The sequence below is a fragment of the Tasmannia lanceolata genome, unplaced genomic scaffold (genome assembly GCF_043159265.1).
Source record: "Tasmannia lanceolata isolate RefF3 unplaced genomic scaffold, GAP_Taslan_0.1 ptg000018l, whole genome shotgun sequence".
NCBI classification, from domain to species: domain Eukaryota; kingdom Viridiplantae; phylum Streptophyta; class Magnoliopsida; order Canellales; family Winteraceae; genus Tasmannia; species Tasmannia lanceolata.
In genome coordinates this window covers 18597599-18624382 of record NW_027518695.1, presented here as the reverse complement: position 1 = coordinate 18624382, position 26784 = coordinate 18597599, and the positions used below count along the sequence as shown (strand labels likewise).

The following is a 26784-nucleotide window of genomic DNA, read 5'->3' as shown; positions in this document are numbered from 1 at the left end:
ATATATTAACCCCATTTTCTTTCCTGAACCAGTCCCCCTTTAGAGTATTTATGGCTATCCTTTTACACTACAAGAGAGTGGACCAAAGAAGTAATTGAAAGGGGCCAAATATATCATTTACCTAAATCTTTAAGGGCCACTGATAATAACTCATCTGATCTTTTATTAATTAACATATGTCAAAAAGTTATTACAGACTTACAGTTCCAAAAAACTCTCACAAGCCAATTAAAAAAGAAAAGGCAAGCAGGGTCAGTCCAGTTATCAAAACGGTCCATTAATTTGATAGACACATCTTTGAGTCTTGTAACACTGGAAAATAACCCAAACCTACAATCATAAGAGAATTTATATGATGCCCGACCGTGAAAATCACAAGGGCATGCCCTTTAATTTTTTATCTAAGTGGGAAGTCAAAAAAAGTGGTTTGACTAAGATAAAAAAAAGTGATTTTCACGGTCGGGCATCGTATAAAAACTCACAATCATAGTACTCAATAATGTGTAATATTTTCTGGATCAATGTTTAACATTGCCTATTTATTATTTCACCGTTCGTGATAAAAATAGAGAAGTGATATATCCGCCCCCATTTCTTCCTTGGGCTAGCCCCTCTAGTGCTTTTATGATTACTCTTTTACACTACAAGGGGTGGCCCGGGGAAGAAATATGGGTGAATGCATCATTTCCCTAAATGTATCACTTTTTTGCAGAAATATATGATTCATATCACTAAAGATTTAATTTAAAATGATAATTATAAATGTTGTTTCTTTAATACTTGTTTTTCATTATTTCTAAAAAATTTTGCATTTTTGTATTTATCTTTTATAAAAATTACGACTCATTTGACTTGGCCGCGTCCGCGCTTAGTCGACAAGGATTTTCTTCGGCCACGTCATCCGCGTTCTTGGCCGCGTCCGTGCCTAGTCGACAAGGATTTTCTTCGGCCGCGTCCGCGCCTAGTTGACAAGGATTTTCTTCAGCCGCGTTTCTCTGCGTTTTTAAACAAAAAAGTGAGTAGATGGGTCAACAAGGAAACCTTTTTTTAATGAGCATAAATAAGACATCCCAGAAGCGATTGGGCCTGTAGCTCAATAGTCGAGGCTTTATTTCTCAACCGTGAGGTCGTTGGTTTCCTAACTTACCGACGGAAAAAAAAAGAAAGAAAAAAAAAAAAAAACCCATAAAGAAATTCCCATAGGCTTCTCCTATTTAAAGAAGCTTTCCTTTTGAAACCTTTGGAAGCCAACACTAGTGAGAATCTTTAGATGGGTGGGAGCGAAAGCAAGGATTTGAGACCTGGTGATGGCACTGATGGTGAGGACGAAGGCAACAGTTCTGGATCAGGCAAGGTTAAGGATCATACTGTTGCTAAGATGGCAATAGTGGGAGCTGCGGTGGCCACTGCTGCTCTCGTAACTTGGGGCGCGTATCGTCTATTATCAGATCCCGGGACTGAAGATAAGATGAAGCCCTCTGAACGAAATGACTGTGAGCCTTCAAATCCAATTTCAGGTTGGTAATTTAATTTTCCGGCCCATCTCTTGTCAAACTACCAATTACTCCAAAAGCTTAAGCTATTAGAGTTGGTGTTGTTTGATCATTTTCACTTTTAGCTACCGGATGAGTGAACTCTACCAGCCGCCTATGCTGGAATGGATTGGATTCAATCCACCCTCAGGCCTTTAGAATCATATATTGAGATAGGATTGAATGCTAACACTTCCCCTCAATGTGTGGCCCCTCTTTTTTGGGTTAGCCGAACACGTGGCACATGTGGCCCCTCTTTTGGGTTGGCCATATACATGAATTTTTAATATCAAGGACTTGTTGAGTTTTGAATGTGAAACAACCAATTGCTCCAAAAGCTTGAACTGTTGTAGATGATGTTATTTAATTTTTTATTTTTTTATTTTTTGAGCAAAAGATAACTATATTATTAGAGACAAGAGATTACAAGGAAAATCTTATATACTTCAACACTCCCCCTCACATGTGACCCTTCTTTATTAGGGTTGGCCCTGGCACATGTGGCCCCTCTTTTGGGTTGGCCATTACATGTTGAATTTTAACATCAAGGAGTTTTGAACCCGCAGCTAGCTCTATACCATGTGAAACAATCAATTACTCCAAAAGCTTAAGCTGCTGGAGATGGTGTTATTTAATCTTATATAGTTTAACATTGAACAGGTGTCATACCATGTGAAACAACCAATTGCTCCGAAAGCTTAAGCTGTTAGAGTTGCGTTATTTACTCATATATACTTCAATACTTTTAGCATTCTAATTTCGAACATCGAACAGAAGAAGCCAATTTCACTAATGGGAAGATCACGAAGAACAACAATTTGGAAAAACCAGAGTCTGATACTATAAAGCTCAACACAGACGCAGCCCGCTATGATGAAGAACGTAACTGTGGACGAATCGGGGGCCTCCTTCGAAACTCCTCGGGGTCCGTCATCTCCTTCTATTCTATCAAGACTGAGCTGAGTAACGTAGACGTGTTAGAATTACAGGCCATAAAAGAGGGAATTCTCCAAGCCGCTAGAGAGAATGTTCAACGTCTTTGGGTGGAATCAGATTGTAAATCTGTTGTTGATGTTATAAATGGCAGCTGTAAGTGCTCTAAGAAAAATAGAGAGCCTGTTGAAGAGATTCGTCTTCTCCTTGAAAAGTTTCCATGGAAGAAGGTCACCTCTTGTAAAAGAGAGGCAAATAGAGCAGCTAATCACCTCACCAAATTCAATTGCCCATACCAAGGCAGGGATATTCCTCCCACCTCCATTCTTCGTGAACTCGCAAAACTCATTGAAGAAGATCTTAAATGAATGGTGAGATACAAGACTGGTTATGCAATTTTTTCTGTTTTGGTTGTTAGATTTATGCTGCTTTTGTATCTTTCTTTTTCTTTCTAGTAGTGTTAGTGATTTTAATTTTAATTGTTAATCTTCCTAGCTTGGAAATAAAGTTCGTCGCATAGTTGTTGGAAACTTCAGGGGCAAGTGGGAAACCCGTTTCCCATAAAACGTGTTTCTCACAGGTGGGAAACTCGTTTCCCATAAAAACACGGGAAATGCGTTTCGGAAACATTTCCGAAACATGATAAAAAAAATTGGAGAAATGTTTCCGAAACACATAGAAAACATGTGAGAAACTTATGTAAATCATGTGTGAAATGTATGATAAACACATGCAACACTCTTAGAAAACGGATGGGAAATGTGTAAGAAACATGTGTGGAACTTAGGAAAATCATTTTGGAAAAACACATAAAAAACTGTAGAATAGATATTAAAAAGAAAATAATAGCATATATTGTAATAAAAATAAAAATAAGAAAAATTCAAATAGAAATTTGAAATTAATAAAATTTAAATCTACAAAACCACAAATTTCGTGTTTTCCTTGTGTTTCATGTGTGGTTTTTCTATTGCTTCTGAAATGCTTCTAATGCATTTCCTCTGAAATGCTTCTAATGCATTTCCTAAGACGTTTCTCATATGAATTTCTATCGTTGCTTGTTTCTCGTTTCCTTGATTTTTTTTTCATACATTTTCCGTTTCCGGTTCATGTTTCATTTTCCGAATTGGTTTCCCACCCTTGTAACTATGATTCGTCGAGACAACTCAAATTCTTGTCCAATTTGACTCGGCACGTTAGTAAAAGGAGATTTGTGTTGCTGCTTTTGTATTTTTCCTTTCTTGGAGACAAGGGTGCCTTGCTTGAAGAGCGAGAGAAGGAGGCCTCATTGGAACCAACTCATTATCGGGAACCGGTTTTAAACGGGTTGCTCTTAAGGATTTTTTATTGGATTTTTTTAACTCCAATTGAAATGTTATCCTACTTACATTGGGATAGCTTTTCAATTGAAGTTAAAAAAATCCAATAAAAATCGTCATAAGAAACCGGTTGAGAAAGTAAAACAGGTTCCTGATAATGAGGTGGTTCCGATGCGGCCCCCTGCTCAGGCTCTGTATGCAAGGGCGCCCTTGGCTCTATTATTAATCCTTTTTGCTTTATGTTTCTAGTAGTGTTCGAGCTTATGATTTTAATTTTGTGTCTTTCTATCTTGGAACTAAAGTGGGTCGAGTCAACTTGAATTCGTCCGAGTTGACCAAACTCGTTAGTAAAACAGGGTCCAACAAATGAATGGTTTGGGATCATCGAACCATATGGGTCCACTATACTTTTGAAAAAAATACGTGCAAGTAGGTGCAGAGTTCGGTGGCAATGGTTCAGTTTCGGTTCGGTTTTACCCCCAAACTGAACAGAACCAAAATTTGAATTTTCGGTTCGGTTCCGCCAATTTTGGTTTCAGTTCGGTTTGATCCCCAAATCGAACCAAACCGAAATTTGAATCAGTTTGGTTTAACCAAACCGAAACCGAATTTTCAGTTCGGTTTTGACTTAGTTCCGGTTCGGTTCGGCCAATTTTGCCGCCCCTAGCCGAGTTCATATAAAGAGAAATTATATGATACCCGACCGTCAAACAACAAGGGCGGAGAGATCGAGAGAAAACTCCCGCCCTTGATTTCCGATCCAACAAAAAGTAAAAAAAGGGGGCTTTTGATGGATCAGAAATCAAGGGTGGAGGGGTTCTCTTACTTCTCTCTCTCTCTCTCCACCCTTGTTGTTTGACGGTCGGGCACCATATAAAATCTCTCATATAAAAACTATATGTTCTGATGTAAAATGGCGTGGGGATACCTCTGTCATAAAAAAAATGTAAAAATTTTGTATATACATCGAAAATATAAGGAGAGTTTCAGACCAGAAATCAGCCTTTCACTCTTTAACTGATCGTTTGTGACTGGCTGATAATAAAAACATGCTTTTTAGTAATATTAATCTCAGCCCTTCACATAAGGGTGAACAACTGATCTGTCGACGCGCTTGCTGATCAGGATAGCGGTGAAACAACCTCGGAAATATATTTATGCTATCATCTGCACCGTACATATGTTATAGGTGGATGTGATCAGTACCATTGATAAAGTTTGGCTCGAATAAAAATGGTTTATAATTCAGGAAACCATGATAATCTAGCAATCCTCGGATGCATTTGTCGTGAAAACTAAGGGCCACTTTGGTTACATTTTAAAAAAAGAACCTTATAAAGCGACATGTAATGTTAAACTGAAGAGCGCCATCACAAATCCAGCGTAGCTATTGTCCTTTGCCCTACCCTCATCAGATGAATATTTGACCTTTGATCGAGCAAGATGCATAAGGAATTGGAGGTCTCATACACAACTACACAAGGAATTGGAGGTCTCATAGACATGCGACGAATCGGGTTGCGACTCTTTGTGACCCCGAGTAGCTGGGTAACATGTTGATGCAGGTGCATCTCGTCTGAGCATGCAGATCAACGGCCCATCACATGTGTCCTGATCCTAGGGCGCCGAAATACAAAGTGTCAGGTAATTATTACGACTGATGCGACCCTTCAAATCTTGAAAATCCCACCACTGCTTCCTACCATGAGCGTCAAAGAACCTATATAGGTGCTAGAACGGGTCAGAAAAATCGAGCTAGAACCAGACTCGAACAGCCTAGCCAAGTAAAGGAGAAGTCCCTGAATCAATTTTGAGTAACTTAGCATGGTATGGTAATCAGATCAGCCAAGAAAACGTCTTAGTACAACTAGATCCAACGGAGGTGAACGTTCTCAAACATGACCAAATGGAGAACCTTGGGGGTCTCTGTGCTCGCAGATCATCTCCAAGTGACCGAGTTCATCCGCAACTTCTCCCCGTGGCTCGAGTTTGAATTTCAGCATCGACAGATAGGCTTTCAAATGGGGGAGCACCTGTTGCCCACCGGATTTTCCTCTAATACCATAATGGCCTACCGGAGATGCCCGGCGTTTATTTCAGGCGTCAACGGTTATAGCATTATTTATGAGGGAAATGATGACTGAAGGGCGCCCTGCCCAAAACAAACAAAGGTTACAATGGCACCCCTATAGGTCTATCTCAAAAAAGTTACTTTAATGTCATATGAGTCGACATTATTTCCGTATTTTTCTTCTAAATTTTATATGGTGTAAGGCCTAACAACCATAAGGCCTTTGTATTGACCTTGATATTTGAGCCAACAGCTCACTTTTTTAGCTTTTTTGAGGAGTTGTTGTTGGATCAAATGTCTGTTGGGTATATAATATAACCCATGTATGTTCTAATATAAGTCCAATAAAATAATGGACCGGTGTAGTGGGCCTATTTGGGCTAGAGCCCAACTTAAGAAGGCCTTATTGTTGTAAGGCCTTACACCATATAATTTCTCTTTTTATACACGGTAATGAATGCACTTTCATGAGATAGATTACCAATGCGAGCGTCCCTGGAACTGGTTTTTGCAAGGGCTCCCTTCAGTCTATCATTCCTCTATTTATGGCCCTGCACGAGGCTCCCGCCATTGTGGGCTCTGGAGGGGGCTAGATGTATGAAAATCATGATGGCATTTATTTAAAAACTTAACCATCTCAGAAGGGCATTTTGATCATTACCCCCTATTTTCTTTATCTCCTGAATGAGTCCGGTTTTGAAAGTGTTTTCCAAGTTGGAATATCATATTTCCCATGAGAAAATTATTGAAAAAGGAGCATGCGAATTTGAAACTATTTTCTCGCTTTACCTTTATGAGGAGTGGAATTTCAATCGGTTTCCCATTTTACGTTTCAGTCATAGTTTACGTTTACGTTTACGAGGAGAGATAACCTAGTTATCCACAGTCCACACCCCCAAGCTTATATTTAAAGAAGCTCCCTCTATTTTCAGCCCAAATTCGTTTGCCTATTTTAATCAAAATAGAATGTGATATTTGAGTCATCTTTCCCTTCCCAAATGTTTGTAAAGTTAAGAGATTACACTATAGATATGAAAGGTTACTGAATATGTAATGCCACACTCAAATTAGCAAGTCTAAACATAGCAATCCATGTTTTCTAAAGGATTCTATCAAGCTTAGGAAGTTTAAACTTTAGTAATTTCAAACAATCTCTCACTTGGCCTGATGGGTTTTATACCTTTCATATCAACAATTGTACATTCCGTTCGATAAGTTATACTAACAACGGATCATGTAATCATTGGATTATTAAGCTATCCAAATGACCTTCCTATGGTCATGAATGCTAGCAAACTTACCAACATGAATATGATCCACTTTATGTCATTACCGACATTCTGCTATCAAAATATTCATTCAATGTGCACAATACAAATAACGGAGACGCAGAAAAGTTTATTTATCAGGATCAAAATCTCAAAAGTGGTCGCAATACAATGTCTATAAACTTTATGCAGACTCCCACTAACCAACACAACCGGACTTACTCACCAATTCAATGCACACAACACGGTTATTAAAGACCTTAGGTGGTAAGCCTTTCGTCACTGGATCTACCAACATAAGTACTTATATACTTAATAGACATTAACTGATCCTAAGTCCTTTCCCTAACAACAAGATACTTCAACCTAATATGCTTCGAATCTTTTGATAATTAGTTGTGTTTGGAAAAGAAAACCGCAGCAGAACTATCACAGTACATCTTCAATGGCTTCCTAATGCTATCAACAACTTGAAGCCCGGAGATAAAGTTCTGCAGTCATAAGGCCTGTGTGGAAGCTTCCCAACATGCTATAAACTCAACTTTCATCGTAGATGAAGCTCTCATTCCTTGCTTTACGGTTCTCCAGGATATAGGTCATCCTGAAAGCATAAAGATGTAACCTGATGTGGATCTCATGGTGTCCCGACAACCAGCAAAGTCGGAGTCAGAATAGCCAATCACCTCAAGGCTCTTTGTCTTTCTAAATGTGAGCATATAATCATTTGTTACTTGCAGATAATGTATAACATTCTTAACAGCTTTCCAATGATACATTCCTAGATCACTTTGGTATCTCCCAAGCATGCCCACCACGTAGGCCAAATCTAGACGGGTATAAACTTGAGCATACATGAGATAGGATGATCTCAACTGTCCGATCTATAGAAGTCTACATAATCTGAGTCTCTCTCTAGATCGGAGGGTTAGAATCATCCCAGGGAAATGATTTTTGGGGCACTACCTATTTACGATGTGGCCCATCAAATGGGCGGTTTGGATCATCCTATGGTGTGGGTTGTACAGTCCATTTTGAAAAATATGGGTGAATTTATCACTGCCCTTAAAATTCTACGGTTAGCCCAATTCTCGGGGGACATATTTGTCAAATATAAAAATGCAAGGCCCACCCTTGATATTTGATACTTATAAAGGGAAATTTTATATTTTCACCCTTCTCTTCAACATGCCACCCCTTGTAGTGTAAAAGAGTAGCCATAAATACAACAGATGAGAGTGGCCCGAGGAAGAAAGAGGGGGGGTGGTATATCATTTCCCTTATAAAATCAAAGCAATGGTGGACCCATCGATGGAGTAGTTCTAAAAAAAAAGGAAAAATCCCAATGATGGTAGCGATAAATTCACTCCCTAAAAAGATGAATTCACTCCTTTGTACAGGTAACCGTGGTTTGAAATTTCAACCGAAACCCGGAAATCCGAAATTTCGGGTTTCAGTTGAAAACGAAATCGAAATGGTAAAATCCTGTATAAAATTTCGGTCCGAAAGGAAAATCCTAAATAATCTGGATTTTATCTATTATTTAATATTTTCCTGAAATTTTGCAGTAGATAAAATATCACTTTGTTTGATTTCGTTAAATTTCGTCTAAAATTTCGGTTTCTGTGAGGACCGAAACGCATTCAGAGACCGAAATTTGAAACCATGGGTACAAGTGTACAACACTGTAACACCATCTCTCTCTCTCTCTCTCTCTCTCTCTCTCTCTCTCTCTGACATACACACATGATACAACCATCACACACCCTGTCTCTTTCTTAACGTGAACTTTGGTGGGGTCTGGCCCCACTTGTAAGTACTCTCTTTGGGGGCAAAAATCTCGGTGGGCCCAACAATAAATGGTTTAGATCATTGAGAAGGTGGTCCATCAAAATTATATGGTATTTGCTAGCGTCCATCGTAGAACGCATTTCATGGATTGTCTGTTGCATGTAAGAGTAGCCACACAGGCTCACTTTTCAACTGATTTTGTCTCCATTCATGAGGTGGCTGCACTCACATGCAACAGTCCATCCGCGAAATGCCTTCAACGATGGACAGTAGCAAATCCCAAAGTATATTATTTGAAGAAAAAAAATCACTTGGGCTACCCTATTCAAAGATCCAAACCATTCATTTGGACCACAACGTAAAGAGAGCTCGTCCATATTATTATTTCCTAGGATGATCCAAACCCTCCGATCGATGTTTTTAAATTTCAGTTTCGGGAGTGATTTCGGTCCTCACTGAAACCGAAATTTTCGGCCGAAATCCTTGGCGAAATCCACGAAATCAAATAAATCAATATTTTATTCTTAAGAAAAATTTTCGGACTAAATCCCTGAAATTTCTGTAATTTCGGCTGAAATTTCGGGAAAGTATTATTTAACAATAAAAAATCTTATTTTCGTGTCAAATCCTTCAAATTTTGGCCGAAATTTCGGTCAAAATTTTATACCATTTCGGGTAAACCCGATTTCAGTTTCGTTCTCAGCCGAAACTCGAATTTCGGTCGAAATTTAAAACCTTGCCTCCGAACAACCTTTACGAATCGGAGAGTTAGGATCATCATATGGGGATGATTTTTCGGAAAAGGACTATTTACAATGGGAGCCATCAAATCAACGTTATAGATATTGGAATATTGTGGGCTGCAATGAATTTTTTAATAAATACACGTGCACGTATTTTTGTAAAACTGAAGTGGGCTTGTTCAAAGATTTAAACCATTCAGCAGTTAGAACATTACCCAAATAAATACGAACGACAAAAAGCATTAAAGTCTTCCCACAGTTCCCGTTAAAGGAGGGCGCGTTATCCTAGGTTAATAAAAAAGGAGCATGGAAATTATATATCCGCCCCTTTTTATCACCACGAACACCCCCGTATCAATGACTAAAGGGAGGCTGTTGTACTTATGTCAGAAGAATTCAATCCCCTGATAACCACAGACACTGACAGGGGGCGTTTGTAGTGATAAAAGGGGCTGATATATCACATCCCAATTTGAATCGGTTTCTCATTTTGCTTTGGAACAATTATCAATGGGGGACAAAAATTAGGCGGAATTATAAACAGGAACCGTGCTTTTCAGAAATTATCAACGAGGGACAAAAGAAGTCTTGTCATTAAAAGCTGGACGAAAATGCCCTTTTCTTAAGCAACACATTTTGCTTTTTCCACTTTTCCCTCTTCTCTCTTCTTTCCCTCTTTTTTATACTTTTTTATTTTCAACTTTGTTTTTTTACCTTACCAGTCATCTTCTTCATCATTTAGCAACCATTAGAGACGAGAAAGTTCAAAAACTTGAAACGTGAGTTCATTCCCATCTATCTCTCTATATCTAGGTTTTGTTTTTCATTTATTTTAGAGTTTTACATTTATCCTTCTCCCTTTCAACGGAGGATGAGGAAGATGAATCGTAGGGTAGAAAGAAAAAAACTGTAAAAATGAACGAGTGAAAAAAAACAGGAAGTAAAAACGTGTTCATAAGGGACTAGATAATAAGCTCATTCAGAATTTGGTAACCCCATTTTGATACTGGATAACCCCAACCCTAGAGACTTGAAAAACCCTCTTCCAAAACTCCAGTACCCTCAGCTAATTTTAAAGGACTTGATGAACTCATTCTTAAATTGGTAACCCCATTTTGATATTAGATAACCCCGATCCCAAATACTTGAAAACCCCCTTCCAAAACTCTAGTACCCTCGGCCAATTTTCAGGGACTTGATAAGTCCATTCGGAAATTGGTAATCCCATTTTGATACTTGATAACCCCAATCCCAGAGACTTGAAAACCCATTTCCAAAACTCCAGTACCCTCGGCCAATTTTCAAGGACTTGATAAGCCTATTCGAAAATTGGTAACCCCATTTTTTATACTATATAACCCTAATCCCAGATACTTGAAAACCCCTTCCAAAACACCACTACCCTTGGCCATTTTTCAGGGACTTGATCACCCCATTCAAAAATTGGTAACCCCATTTTTTATACTAGATAACCTCAATCCTCGAGACTTGAAAACCCCCTTACAAAACTCCAGTTCTCTCGGCTAATTTTCAAACACTTGATAAGTCCATTCGAAAATTGGTAACCTTACTTTTGAGAGTTACTAACCCCTTCCAGAGAGTTGATAAACCCCTTCTGCTACAAAACCTCCTGCTTGTAGCAACTCTTCTAATGGCATTACAATTCTGCTCATGATAGAAATAACAAAACAAATGGATGTTGTTTTCATTAAATGTGCTTCATGTATTACATCTCAATTTGTGTATTACAAAAAATAATAATTAAGTAAATAAAAAAATGTGTAGCCATCCATTCATGTATTACATCAACTTTTTCTTATACAACCACTTGTCTTCCAAAAAAGTGAGTGAAGTCATCCATGCATTATCTCCAGAACATACATTAAAATACAAACCACTTAAACCCTAAACAAGATAAATCAGTAACAGAGGAATATAAAATAGTGCAAAATCCTTAAAAAAAGAAAAATAAAACCTAGATATAGAGAGATAGATGATAAGAACTCAACATTCAAGTTTTCAAGATTGCCGGCAATAATGGTGGCTGAACAATGAGGAAGATAACTAGTAGGGTAAAAAATAAAAAAAGGTGATAATGGAAAAGTAAAAGAAGTGGGAAGAAGGAAAAAACAAGGTCAAAATGTCTTGTCAATGCCAAAGGGCATTTTCGTCTAATTTTTACTGACAAACCTCTTTTGTCCCTCATTGATAATTTTTGAAAAGCATGAGTGTTGATAATTTCGCCTAATGTTTGTCCGCCATTGGTAATTGACCCTTTTGCTTTTACGAGGAAAGGAATTTCAATCGGTTTCTCGTTTCACGTTCACGAGGACAAAGGAAATTCAATATTGTTTTACGTTCACGAGGAGAGAAAACCCGGTTCTCCACACACCCACCCAACCTTCTATTTAAAAAACCCCCCTACTGCCAAACCTTTTCTATCCATCAGTAGCCAGAGTTTAGGTAGAAAGAAAAATGGGTCGGTCTGAAAGCAAGGAGAGCCATTTGAGTTTATGTGAAGGTAAGAAGGAGTCAGAGTCCGAACCTACAGATGTGAAAGAGCCTGCGGCTAATGTGGGTGCAGTTTTGGTGACTGTGGGTGTGGTACTAGGGACTGGTCTTTTGGGTTGGGGTCTTTGTCGTCTCTTTTCAGGTTCGGGAGCTGAAAATAAGAAGAAAAAGATGATTAAGGCACCTGGAAGAGATTACGATATTGTTAGGGAGGATTTTGAACATGACCCAAGTTCTTATTTTCATGGATTGCGTGATTAAGGATATGGTAGTAAGGCAATGTATTTAGGATAAGTTTCTCTAATAAATGGATTTTGTAATGGACTTTATGCTTTTTGGGTCTATATATGGATTTCATCAGACTTGCTCTTGGGTAATCTCCTTCTATTTCTTTTGGAGTGTATTTTTTTTTTTGGCTAGGCATTTTTGTGGGAAGCCTGGCTTTTGCATGTTAGAACAGCCACACAAGTAGACTTTTTGGCAGATTTTGTCTTATTCAATTAATTCAATTGAGGTGTGGCTGTTCTATTATGCAAAAGCCAGCCGCGAAATGACTTTTCTCGAAATTGCCTAGCAAATCCCTTATCTTTTTAGTAGTGTTGATGATTTTACTTTTATTTTTTATTTTTTTTGCTTTTTTGTCATGGAACTAAAACTCTAGTGAGTCATTTGGAGTTGACTCATCAAAACTCGCCAACCTCCTAGAACCTTAATTTTGGTATAGCCGTGCAACTCGGGTTGATTTTTGGGAATTTGGGTTGAGCTTTTACTGTAAAATTGGGTCGGATTATATTCGGGTTGATTCCAATTCATGTTTTGGCAAAAGCTCAACCCGAGTTACACTCTTACCTGACCCGACACAAATTGCTCGCATATTTTTGGTATAAACCAATCTACACTGCTACTCCTAGAAACATCTGTATATGTTTTGATGTAAACTATTCAAGTATTGAAGACATCTATGTAATAATAGGATAATATTCTGAAGTTTGTATTGTGCCACGAGTCACCCATCTGAGGTAACTTGACCCAACTCACTTTCGAGTTGAGTTTTGTAGTTGTTAAATTGTGCTTTCTTACACTTTTGTAATAAGATGCCCCTAGCATGGCTCGCTCAAATAAAAATAAAAATCCAGATAGTGTCATTCCTAACATCTCCACCTTAGACATGGTATAGATGGAGTCTCATCGGAACTGTTTATTGGGGATGTAATTTTCTTATTTATTTGCCTAGTATTATTTTTGAATGTGGAAGGATTATCACCATGTGATGGTTATTTGAAATTAACAAGTATATGTGGTATGTATTAGCACTATTTTTATGATATATGTGAGCTTTTTGGGTGTAATTTTGGGATGTGGTAAATCCGTCCCTTTTATTTTCTGCTGCGACTGACCCAAGTGGTGTGTTTGGTTCCAAAAAGCCGGGATGGTTCAGGGGTTCTGCTTGGCATTTGGGTGCCACATCAGCAAAACCCCTTGTTTGGGTTCCAACATAGGATACAGATTCCGGAGACAGCAAGGGATGTCTCCTGGTTATTCATTGAATGAATGTCTGCTAATATGTCCCCCTTGTCTCCTCCTCATAAAATCCAAGCCAAAAACCACAAAAACTGTAGAATTTTACTTGAATTTCTTGGGAATGATGCTCTCTCTATTTTGGTAATGACACTCCCTACCACTACTCTGCGAGGTTGACAACCAAACAGTACTTACAACTATTCTAAGAGCTATGTAAGTTCCTGGTAAAACCAATGCGTGTTCCTCCTATTTGATACTTATACCGTGACTCTTACAAGGTAAACACCTGCAACCAAACAGAGCCATATTTGGGGCAATAATTGGTTCTCCTCTCTTTTTCGCTTCACATTTGTGATCATCCCACCTTCTCTATTCCCATTCTTGCAACTCTGGTTTTCTCTTTTCCAAAGTCATTGATTTGTCTTTTGTTAGACTATCGGTAGGGAAGAAAAAAGAGGGGATGATTTAGATAGATGATTTTAATTAATTTACAAACCACAAGAAGTCTTTGTTTCATACGGTTTGTATTGATAAATTATGTATCTAGAAAGTGCAAAAAAGAGTAATCATCCGATCCACTGCATTTCTAGCGGTTAAATTGACAAATCGGGTATTGAAAAGTGATCATTAAAATAGTACATTAGAATTTATGTAACATATCCAAGTGAGGATATCAATAGCCTAATTGTATTTGTGTAAGTTAAATAGGACTTGCTAGGGCACTTAGGAAAGCCATTTCGCAGCTGGCTTTTGCATGACTAAATTGCCACATGAGATGAATTAAATGAATAAGACAAAATCTGTTAAAAGTCTAACTGTGTGGCTGTTCCCTATTACAAAAATTACAATAACCCTATGAATGTCGATGGGCTCCCTCCCAACCCAAAAAAGTAGTGATATCATCGGTCAGAACTCCTTCAACTTCCATGCGACTCGCTCATGGGAATATATATATATATATATATGGGGAAAGTGATTGTGAGCGGCCCCTCATATAAGCTTATATGAGGTGACGGCTAAAAACATGGTGAGCACACATTTTTGAGGTGATCCGAATCGATCATTTGATAGGCCCTGACGTAGTTAAGGGGTGTCCAAAAAATCAGCTCCATAGGATCATCCCAACCCTTCGTACTGTGAAGGTGAAAGAGGGGAAATGGACGGGTAAGTGGGCAAATTTATACCCACCCATTCCCCCCTCTTTCACCTCCACAATTAGTAGGGTTGGGATGATCCTATGGAGCTGAATTTTTGGGCACCCCCTATCTACGTTAGGGCCTATCAAATGACCGGCTCGGATCACCCCAAAAATATGGACCCACCATGTTTTTAGCAGTCACCTCCTATAAGCTTATATGAGGAGCCGCTCACAATCACTTTCTCCTATATATATATATATATATATATATATATATATATATATATATATAGAGGAAAGTGTTGGTGAGCTTAAGCTCACCATAAGTTTGGTGAGCTTAAGCGCCCCAATCACATGGGTCCCACATTTTCTGTGGTGATCCAAACCATTCATTTGCAAGGTCCTATCATAGATAGGGTGTGTACCAAAAATCAGCTCCATAGGATCATCCTAACCCCTCCAATTGTGGAGGACAAAAATGGGCAGATTTGTGGACAAATAATGTCTGTCCATGTTGACCTCCACAAATGGATGGGTTAGGATGATCCTATGGATCTGATTTTTTGTGGACACCCTATCTATGTGAGGGTCATTCAAATGAATGGTTTGGATCACCCAAACAATGTATAGAGAGAACATTTCCTACACACTTGTGTAGGTAAGTTACCTACACACTAGCTTAAAATACAGTGGGGGCCCACATTGTTTGGGTGATCCAAACCATTCATTTGAATGGTCCTCACATAGATAGGGTATCCACACAAAATCAGATCCATAGGATCATCCTAACCATTCAAACTATGGAGGCAAAAAATGGACTAATTTGTGAAGGTTTATACACGTCCATTTTACCTAACTTACCTACACAAGTGTGTAGGAAATGTTCTCTCATATATATATATATATATATATATATATATATATATGAGGCATCAGCTAAAACATGAAATAGACCACTAAAAACCTATTTTAATCTCAAGTTCTCAAATATGTAGTACATATTTGAGTTTAATTTACTTCTTCATTTGACCAAAAATTGAATGCAACTGTTATTTTCAATAACATTTTGAATTGAAGTTGTAAAATTTTCTGATATCAATTTCAGTCCAGTTAGGGTTCATTAGCCGACCCCAACTAGTTTGGGACAAAGGCTTAGTTGAGTTAAGTTGAGTTGAGTAGAATTTTAGTCCGGTAAGGATGATTCCCTAGATAAGGTAATATGAGTTTTGATGTGCCTCCCTCTTAAAATGTCATTTCTCTCACTTTGTCCTCACGAAGGCCCTCTTATGGGAGAAAAGGCAATTTCTATAGGGAAATGATTTCACCACAAACATGTTTTGATACATGGAGCTCATGTTTCTTGTCTTTTACTTTTAAAGAGCTGTAAAAGGGTTTTTACAGTCCCCAAAAAGCACTTACGTGATAGTTAAATGCTAAAAGATGGACAACATACATGAGCGTCATGTATCAAAACATAGTTGTGCTGAAATCATTTCCCTTCATATATGGTTAGGGGTGTAAACGAGCCGAGCCAGCTCGGCTCAGCTCGTTAAGCTCGGCTCGGGCTCGAACCAGGCTCGGGCTCGGTTCGGCTCGGTCAGGCTCGGCCAGGCTCGAGAGCCTTACCGAGCTCGGGTTATATTAAGTTCACACCCCTCATCTTCCCTGGACAGCCCTATCTAGTGTAATTTGACCGGTTTTTTTACACTATGGGGGGTGGTCCAAGTAACAAATGGGGTTCCAAAAATGAAGTGACATATTTTGCCCCCCCCCCCTTTCACTCCATGGACAACCCTTTTAGTGTATATATTAATATATAATATATATATATTTAAATATATTAAATTTTTAACGAGCCGAGCCGAGCCGAGCCTAAATCGGGCTCGGCTCGGCACGTTAAGGATTCGAGCCGAGCTCGAGCGAGCTTCCTGGCCCGAGCCAAAATTGACACCCTTATATATGGTACCTTTTGGAATTGGAAGAAAATAACAGATAGAGTAGAGGGCCCACAAAAAGTAGTAGATGGCTCACACATGAACCCCACTTTTATGTATTGTTGGGAAGTGATATATTCTCTCCTTTATCTTTCCTAGGCCACCCCTTCTAGTGTATTTATGATTACTCTTTTTACACCACAGCGTGGTGGTGGTGGGAAAGAATACATTATACAGGGCGAATATATTAATTTTCTTTTATGCAATTATATGAGGATTTGCTAGGCAATATCGTGGATGGCTTTTGCATGCGAGGACAGCCACACGGTTGACTTTTTGGCAGATTTTGTCTTATTCTTTTAATTCCAGTTCTCACATGCAAAAGCCTGCGAAATTGGCTTCAAATTACACCTTTATATGTAGGCCCTATTCGCACCCTCATATGGTTATCCCACTCAATACAGCATGACTCATAAGTTGCGAGATCTTTGATCTAAACCATTCACTTGTTGGGCCCTGAAATAGTTTGGGGGTGCCATAAAAATCTTCTCCATAGGATGATCTTAACCCTCCAATCCATGGAGGTTTCTATACTGTGCCGTCCATTTTAAACCTACACGAATTGGAGGAATAGGATCATCTATGACGAAGATTTTTCTGAGCACACCCTATCTACGAAAGGGCCCAACAAATGAATGGTTTGGATCATCCAAAAATGTGGTCCCACTATATGTACCATATAATTTCTCAACATATGAGGCCTTCTAAACTTCTAGTTTTGGCAACTCTAGTTTAAGGATTTTCGAGCCAGTTTCTTAAAGGCCCTGTTTGGATTGCAAGAAAACATTTTTGCCGGAAATAATTTTCTCAAGAATTTTTACCTTCCACAATTTACATCTAGCCCTCCCCAGACTCCGCAATGGCGGGAGACTCGTACACTGAGCCGCCCTTTTTTTTTTTTTAATGGTTAATTAAGTATATCATCATAACTTGAAGGCCCCTCCACATAAAAATTGAATAGGGTTGGTCCGAGCTACCTTTCTTCATGTGTAAAAAAGAGTAGAAATATTTAGAATTTTTTTTCCTTTCCAAAAATTTTCCAGAAAATTCGAGCAATCCAAACAAGGAGATCACAATCAATCAATCAAAGCAAACACATTTTTGGGTCCAACATCAATGTGATTGGTCGTTGATATGTCTAGACTCTAGACACAAGCCCAGCTTATTGGGGTGGGCCCATATTCATCTGATGATCTTAGCCACTCAAATTTATCCGGTCTCATCTAAGATTCTGCAAAAGAAGCTGAAATATTGAATTTTTATGGATGGGATGTCCATTCAGAATATTTTGTGCCCTCTTCCCGTAGGAATTGAATAGGATTTGAATGTGTGAAGCCACAAAGCCTATTTGGGATCTCCTTGAAGTGACCCATGAGGAGACCAATCTAAGTCAAGGAATCCAAAATAAACTTGTTGGTTCAGGTTTAGGGTTTAAGGTTTAGCGATTAGGGCTCTGACGACAAAAAAATTCCATGTGGGACCCATTGGTGATCGTTGGGATTGATTCTAACAACGATCCTCTGCATGGTCTGATACAATTTTACTTTACCATCATAAATATATTTTTCAATACTGAGTAACATAATTCTCAAATCAATAAGCTTCAATTTAGCAAACTGTTAAGGAACTTATCCATGAAAACCAAATCCTTGTTGCATCCATTGTGTAAGCGTAGCAATAGCAGAATTGACTTTGGATAAACACTAAAGAGAGGAAACAAACAAATCCCCACATGTGGAATCATGCGTTTCTATTCATCAGCATCCCTTTCCTTTTGTAAATAAAATTACTTAAACTGTACCGGAAAACGCATTCAAAGCAAAACAAAAAACAAAAAAATGTACCTTGTGACAATGATATGCACAGACTCCTTTGAGCTACTTTGACTCCACCTGGGTAGTATTCACAGACTTTACAGCTTTGGAAATTTGTGTTATTTTCCAACTTTAAGCCAACTTGAATGTAAAAGATCATGTCGTTTCTTCGAACACCATCACCTAGAAAAGACACCCAATGGAAATCGCCATTAGAATGGATGACCTTCTGACAGGGAGAAAAAACAATTAGTTGTGCCGATACCAAACACATGGGAAACTGAGCTGGGGAAGTAGTAGATCAAAAGGCTGCTTTTGTTCGAATATTCTTTTACCTTGATTGATTATTTTGGTAGAACTTACACCATGGCATACAGTTTATTGAGCTATAACTTGTCTGCTATAAGCATTACTATATTTTTACCATTGCAAATTGAAACATTTTTCAGTGATTCTTTGGTAGATTTTTACAATGCTGATGGAGTTGTTTCCCCATCTGCCATGGCCAATTTCTATAACAGATGACTCATCAAACACACCAATTACTAACATTTGCATGGAGATAAAGACAACTGCGCATCGAGCTTGTCCGTTGGTGTGTCCGATGCAAGATGAAAGAATCCATGGACCCCTTAATGGTATACTACCCATTCTCCCATCAATTGTGGCAGGCTAGTATTAAATATTTCGGTCTTTCTTGGACGTTCCAAAGATCTATTAAGAACATCTTACTTGATTGGAGCGGTGGGCCATTTGGTGAAACGGGTCGGGCATTATGGAGGTTAAACCTTTTGCCATTTTATTTGCCACATTTGGAAACAGAGAGATAATTGTTTATTCGAGAATCAAAAGAGAAGAGGGAGAAGAATATTATTAGACATCAAAATCGATATCATCTAGTGGGGTAGAACCGACAAGTTTATTTCCCATTATAGTGTGAGAGAAATTCTTGGAAATTGGAGGACGATAGTGATTGAAAAACGAAGGAAGTTTAAACTTTTGCTAAGGTGCTGCCCTCCCAAAACTAGTTGGGTGAAATTCAACATTGATGGAAGTTCAAAAGGCAATCTATGACGCGCGGGCATTGACAGCATTTTTTGTGATTCTAGTGGACGAGGGATCCTATCCTTTTAGGTGCAGCCAGAGAGTGTGACTCTAATGAGGCGGAAGTAAGAGCTCTTCTATGGGGTTTGAGATGGTTCCCAAAGTTTAGGACCATACCTAAATAATAGAAGGAAATTTAGCGAATGTTATTGCATGGGGCAGCAACAAAGCCATCTGGTTCATGGAAATTAGCGGAGATCATCTAAGAATCCTGGGATCTAGTTCTGAAAATTAAACCCGACTTCCATCATATGAAGAGATCAGCTAATGAACATGCCGATAATTTGGCATAATGAGCGAAATAGGCAGGACTGGAGATCGTTAACTCAGAACTTGATAATGTGAGGGAAATGAATTAGGGGCTAAGAGCGTGGACAATTTTGTTGGGAGGTTACTGTTTCGAAGGTTTCTGCTGTAAGGTTTCTGTTTGAGAGGTTTCTGCCATAATTGCCAGAGATGCCTTGTCCCAATGATGGCTTTCTTGTTTCTGTTTTATTTTCTATTATGTAATAAAAATAAATAAAGACAACCAAGCAATTAGACCAAGGGTGAGAGCGCACATCACACCGTTTATAGCACCTTTCCAATTGAAGGGCATTATAGACATAATTTGGGGATCCTTTCAGTGTTACCGATTAACCCACCAGCTCCAGCTCTTCCTAGTTTTGTGTTACTACATCTATATTCTATCAGAGTTCAAATTAAGCTAACCTTCTCAAGGAGGATACTGGAGATTGAGCTTTCCAACTGTGTTTTCGATATTGTCCAGGCATTCAAACCAACAAGATACCTTTAAAATTACATTTTTTTTAAAAAGACAACTTTAAAATTCATATCATCAAATGGGCCATTGAGACAATTTCATTGCAGGCCCAAATTTGAGATACATCAGCAATGATTTCAAAATATGAGAGCATTGAATTCCATATGTGCCATATGATATAATGAAATGCTCCGACTTATCTAAGAAAGCACCCCCATACTTGTGCACTGATAAGTACAAAAGAATTTAGACACAGTTTGGGAACTCTTCTACATGTATAATATTCTGTTGGGTTTTTGAAGTTGTTATCAACATGAAATTTCAGTGACATGCAATCTCATGCACCAAGGAAGACCGTTTTCCTCATAGATTATTAGACTAATCAAGGTGTTCGTCCAGGCATTGATAAGTTTTGGTCCAATTTTAGCTAATTTAGGCCCTTCGAGGAATATGTATTCATGTCGATCAGCTATCTGTCCATGTCATGCCTGTTAAGAAATACGGTACTAGAAATGAAAGAGTTGAGTGGCACACAAAGGAAAAGCAGAAAATTTTCAGGTAAATGCCGAATTGAGTTAATTCTTTAGTAGTTGACATATACAACCCAAGGATTTTTGGGAATTTATAAGCTTGAAAGAGTTAATTCTCAGTTTCCTTATTGCTTTCTTGAAAAAATGACAAAATTATGTCACAAATGTATTTTTCCACTTGGGAAACTCACTTAAATCAATCAAGGTTTCCTAAGGGTGGATGCTCTTTGCTAGGTGAGACCAGAAATCAAATGAGAAATCTTCACAGGAACAAGGATAACAAATTATTCTATTTTATTGGTTTTCCTTGAACATTCATCCATAGGATTTGTAGCACTGCTAACAGTCGAGTTTTCAATTAGCTCTCTGTGAGACACAGTCACATGATTTTACTGAAGTAGGTCTCTCATATGTACTGATTATCATGGTGTGAATAGGAAAAAGAAGCATGCATCAAGTTTAGAACTTCCTCATACATCTAATTTTTTCCATAAAAGCAAATTTCCAACAAGATGGACTGATGAACTCTTCAATTGGCACTGGTAGGATTAACCACCAACTCAGCAAGAGATTATGAGTACCCTAACAAGTGTAATTCTTAAGCAATAATCAAACATCACTAACTATTGTAGAGAAACTGCAGAATATAACTAGTAGAAAAGTTGCTTGAAGAAGGGGAAAAACTGAACAAATTATGGCTAAGTTATTCAAATGTTTTGCAAAGAAGAAAAATAAGAAAGGAAAAAGAAAATGATCGAAAGGTAAACCTTGACAGAAGTCATATCAAGAAAAAAAAAATTGTGAACAATTACACACAATTAAGAAGTGTCACAAGACCGAAAGAAAAATACCTTGCCACAGACTGGACAGGTTTCACTTCTCTCCATCCACTCATATATACAACCAAGGTGGTAATGGTGAGAGCATTGAGTCATTATCTTGGGATTTTCCGAAGTATATTCTGAAAAAAAAACAAGAGAGAGCATTAGTCATTATCTTGGGATTTTCAGGAGTATATTCTGCAAAAAAAAAAAAAAAAAAACCAAAAAACATATGCATGATTATTTAAGAACCCAAACACCATCTATGCAAACTAAAGCACAATCTATGAAAAATTCATAGCGAAAAGCAAGTTTTTTTTTTTAACATTCATATTCCAAACAAATGACAAGCATACATGTGAAAGAGATACGATGCAGAGCTTTCCCAAATTGTTTGCCCATTAATTGATAACAATGAGAGAATCCAAAGTTTTTCAAAGTATTAGAAAAACAAAATTCATTGATGACGTTATTGTATTGTATCTCTAACTTGTAGGTGTTGAGAGAATGTCAGGATACAGTCCCTTGTTTCAGTATGTGTTCATTTCTCAGACTTTATTCTTAATGAATTTCTACATCACTTGTAGAAAAATAAAGTTCGCACAAGACCAGATGCAGCAGAAATGAGCAGCCACCAAGAAGTAGGGCCACGAAGTGAGCATTATTCAATTTAGAGGGACGCTAGATGAGTTTCATTGCAGATATTGTAGCACATTAAAATTTGAGGAGATGGGGTTGAATCCATATTGCCAGAATGCCCCAGAGCCTGGTAATAAAGTGTGCAGTGCGCTACCAATCCACAAAACCCAGTACGATGGGGGTAGAAAGAGTTTTGAAGCCAAATTTCTTGAAGTATGATAAATAGAACATATGATATGGTACTATAAACAGATAAATTTAACTTTAGTTAATGAATATAGAAAAAAAAGGTTGACAGTATATGTATAGCAACAAACTGCTAAGTTCATGAATCAAAATTGTCAAACATTCATCATCTTAATCCCATTTAATTCGACAAAACTACAATATTTTAAGACTTTAACAAAACATTAATGACCAAAATTTTCAAGTTCTCAAAATCGCAAATAAAGTTATTCTTTTCTTAAAGAAAACCACGAGAACCGCAAAACAGTGCACTAGTCTAACATTCCCTTGTTCCCAGTTTGTCGCGCAGACCAAGAAGCTTACTATCACACTATCCAAACACAAAGCAAGTGGATCAGCAATCAGATATGTAAATATTCCCCCATAGTTACAGTAAAAATGCAACGGATATCGGCACTACCATGTTTTAATAACTGCACAAACTTTTTCTTTTTTTATAAAAACATGGTAGTGCCAATATCATTCACCCAGTAAAAATATGCAAAACATGATCCATGATTTGTACCTTCAAGGCACGTGGGGCAAACATCTTCATCTTCTGATGAAGTAAGTATATACGATTCTTCGCTCATGAATTTCATCGATTGATTTTTCATTGAAGACTCAGAACGGTATACTTTTGATCCTCCTTCGTAGTCATAGCCGATCTGTTTGTCTACTGCATTAACAGATTCTACACTAGCATGACTGTTCCTTCTTAGTGGTTCAGATTCCTCATGAAAATGACCCGAGGCCTTCTCATGCCTTGAGACCAATCCCCGAGAACACCTCGGATCTACATCAAAAGGCAAAGGCCTTGGTGGAGCACGGTACGTGGCAGATGGAGAACTGTCACGTGACGCTGTGACTGCTGAAGAAGCCAATGGGGATGTCGCTGAATTGGATGATGGAAGAGCGTGCACTCCCCCTCTATGGAATAATGAATTATACTGCAGAGAAAGAAAGAACGATGTGAAGAAGGCATTATTGTAAAAGGAATTCAAGTCCATCATTTAAAACTTTAACTTGTATACGTAGTCTACCAAAATTAACTTGCAATTTAGAAACTGGGTTAAGAAATTTTGTGTGCTTTTAATGTTCCCAACACCGCTGAGATAAATCCAGGCAACCAACCAAAGCAAACAAAGACCAGAATAAAAATGACGATAACAACCAAGTTCTAAATGCTTCTTTCATCTTGCATCGCATATGGAAGTAATTGAGCCTTCCAAAATTATCTGTTGGTTCTATTCATGCCGTCATACATAGATACATGTCATGATATCTAGGAAAACAAATATTGAAGATATAATAGCCCCTTAAAGATGTTATAATATATGATGGCCGGCCCTCGCCCCGACATTGGCATTAGCTAAAAATGATTCTATTACATACCCGGTCTCAGAGGCAAGACCACTTTATGTTCCACTACTATTCTCTTTAACCGGCAACAAAGCTACTAGCCTATGCATTAGTGGTTGCCAGTCAAGAGTTCACAATGGGGCTGACAATCTCCATCCATTCTATCTTGTTTTGATTCACGAAAGTCATTAAGCAAGCAGAATATGATATAAATCACCCTACATAACTGGAAATAGAGAATTATCTATCAATTGAATATCATTTTTCAAATATTCTCCCTTAAGCTGACATGGGTCGAGCATTGAGGCTTGTCCATTATCCATTGGTGTCGGTCTCTTTAAAGCCCTTGGTGATGATAACTCTATCCAAATCTCTTAAAGAATAAAGCTGAGAAATGAGAAAGAAGAGCTCTAGGGCATTCACACGAAAAATGACAAATATGAGAAGCCAAGTCCAAACTCACAACTTGTCTCTCCTTGTATTTATAACCATAGCATGAGCCAATTATAAGTATTCACCTTTTGTATAGTATACTAGCTAGTGTCATCTCACCGCATGATGACAAATGAGGAAATCTAACTCCACCATAAGCACCTTATCAAAGTAACATGGGAGAACCCTAAACCATGTATGAATTGCTCACCATTCTGTTGTTACATGCATCTAGCCAATTGGACCTTAATAAAGGTATTGGATGAAAGTTCCAGTGAATTGGGAAAAAATCGATTTGAGAAAGGTATTGGATGAAAGTTCCAGAGAATTCTTAATTTAGATGCTAGCTTGGAATTACGAGATCTTATTATAACAGTAGTCCACATAAAACTTGTTCAGAAAACTAGTAGTTACAACTCCCTCACATCAATACAGCCAAAATATCAAGAAAGATCCTGTTTTGTTTCAAGCAACTCAATACAGCAAAGATATTACGAAAGATCCTTTCTTATTCAAGCAAGTCAAATGATTCTTCAAAAACAAATCAAATTCAGAAACCAAGAATTCGAAACATACCGCATGTAAAAATGGCTGAACGAAACAATTGAGGCAGAGACAGTGAGTGTGAATGGGATTATTAGGATGTACATTTTCTTCCAAATCATCCACATGCAAACAGCAGCAGACAGCACCCATAATGCAACTCTTCTTGTTCGGCGGATTGTGCCCTCAAAAATAATTCTAATTCCCACTCTAATAAAGTCAATGTATGAAGTGAAATGAAAAAGGCCTAAGAAACTTCTTAGGAGAGAGGATGCTAAACTCTCTCTCTCTCTCTCTCTCTCTCTCTCTCTCTCTCTCTCTCTCTCTCTCTCTCTCTCTCTCTCTCTCTCTCTCTCTCTCTCTCTCTCTGCGAATTCCTTCTCAATAAACTAAAGGGGAGGATAAAATTAGTTAATCTAACTTCAAATTCTCTATATGTTAGAAATCATTTCATCTACCTTTGCCTGTCAAAAACAAACAAGAAATTCCCAAACGAATTAAATTTAAATAATGGCCTAAAGGCAGTTTGTAAAAAACCAGAAACAAAGGTAAGAACAGTCAATTAATGAAAAAATATTGAGATTTCCACTAATTTTTTGGATGAATTACAAAGAAGACTAATGAGTGTTTATACAAAACAATCAACAGATAAGCATAGAAAGATCTTGTGAGAAGAATGGAAATAACTAAATAAAGATTAACCTAATCTAGACTAGTATCCTAATTTAATTCCACTTACTTCATCTGGCAACTGATCCAATGATGAGATCTCACATATTCAACAATTAAATCATAAAATAGATACTGAAAATACCAATGTCAATAACAAAATATAAAGAAAACTGTTATCTGCAACATAAGAAAATAAAAGTAAACCACTTTTTGAGCTAAAATTTATCAAAAACCCAGAAAATCTCATGAAAATACTAGAAAAGAGAAAGGGGAAAGAAAAACACACATGGCAAAATCTCTTCTTTCTTACCCCAAATAAGTAATATAAAATATCCTTCAAATTTTACAAAGGATTCTTTGTATGGGATCCTAAAGAAAATCTAAAATATCAAATAAAATTCAACCTACAGATGAAAAAAACTTAGAAATTTAGCAAACAAACCTTTCACCAGCTCAAAACAAAGCTGCAAATCAAAATCAGAAAACTACCCAGATATCAAAAGACCCAGTAATAAAAAAACCCACTAAGGATTTGGGGTTTAATGATCATAAGATCCTTCAAAGGACAAAAATAAAGCTATGAGAATCAATGAAAGGGGCAAAGAGAAAAGAACAATACCTTAAAGAGAGACTTATTATATAAAGAGAAAGAGAATATGGTCGATTTTCGAATAGAGATTGAAAATTATAGAAATCGTAAGGTAAGATTTGGTCTGACGAGCATTGGATTTTTCGCCTTAAAAAGTAGAGAGAATGAGCGGAATTTAAGAGATTTGGTGGGTATAAATATAGAATTCTACGTACTTAGAGAACTTCTATTTAAACTAGTATTTAAACTAAGAATTGGATTCCTATTTAAGCTAGAGTTGGAATCCAATTTAAATAGGCAATTTCCCAAAAAGCCATTTCGCGGCTCACTTTTGCAGGAGAGAACCTCCACCTCGTAGCTGTTTTTGTCTTATTGAACTATTTCATCTGAGGCTTTGGAAAAGTGAGGAGCGAAATGGCTTTTTGGGCCCGTTTGGATATCTCACATTTTGTATTTGGATTTGGATTTGGAA

At 37.7% G+C, this 26784-nt stretch overlaps 2 protein-coding genes across 5 annotated transcripts; one reads left to right on the top strand and one right to left on the bottom strand.

The window, feature by feature from the left end:
* The first annotated feature begins 1084 nt into the window (after positions 1-1084).
* Positions 1085-2995, top strand: LOC143851380 (uncharacterized). Of its 2 annotated transcripts, none has more exons than XM_077360786.1 (2): positions 1085-1517; positions 2310-2995. In XM_077360786.1, exons 1-2 carry the CDS (start codon positions 1271-1273, stop codon positions 2831-2833), a joined length of 771 nt encoding a protein of 256 aa, XP_077216901.1. In that variant the 5' UTR covers positions 1085-1270; the 3' UTR covers positions 2834-2995. The 2 variants fall into 2 exon arrangements, with proteins under 2 accessions (XP_077216901.1, XP_077216900.1); XM_077360785.1 differs by having other exon boundaries at positions 1089-1517; positions 2307-2995.
* A 15458-nt stretch (positions 2996-18453) lies between these two features.
* Positions 18454-26545, bottom strand: LOC143849966 (E3 ubiquitin-protein ligase At3g02290-like). Of its 3 annotated transcripts, none has more exons than XM_077359287.1 (5): positions 26343-26545; positions 25085-25515; positions 23241-23664; positions 21881-21990; positions 18454-18815 (listed from the first exon to the last, which is right to left on the bottom strand). In XM_077359287.1, the coding sequence occupies exons 2-5, from the start codon at positions 25202-25204 to the stop codon at positions 18789-18791; spliced, it is 681 nt and encodes a 226-aa protein (XP_077215402.1). In that variant the 5' UTR covers positions 25205-25515; positions 26343-26545; the 3' UTR covers positions 18454-18788. The 3 variants fall into 3 exon arrangements, with proteins under 3 accessions (XP_077215402.1, XP_077215400.1, XP_077215401.1); XM_077359285.1 differs by lacking the exon at positions 18454-18815 and adding an exon at positions 21338-21611; XM_077359286.1 differs by lacking the exons at positions 18454-18815; positions 26343-26545 and adding exons at positions 21338-21611; positions 26166-26278.
* Between the last annotated feature and the right edge of the window lie 239 nt (positions 26546-26784).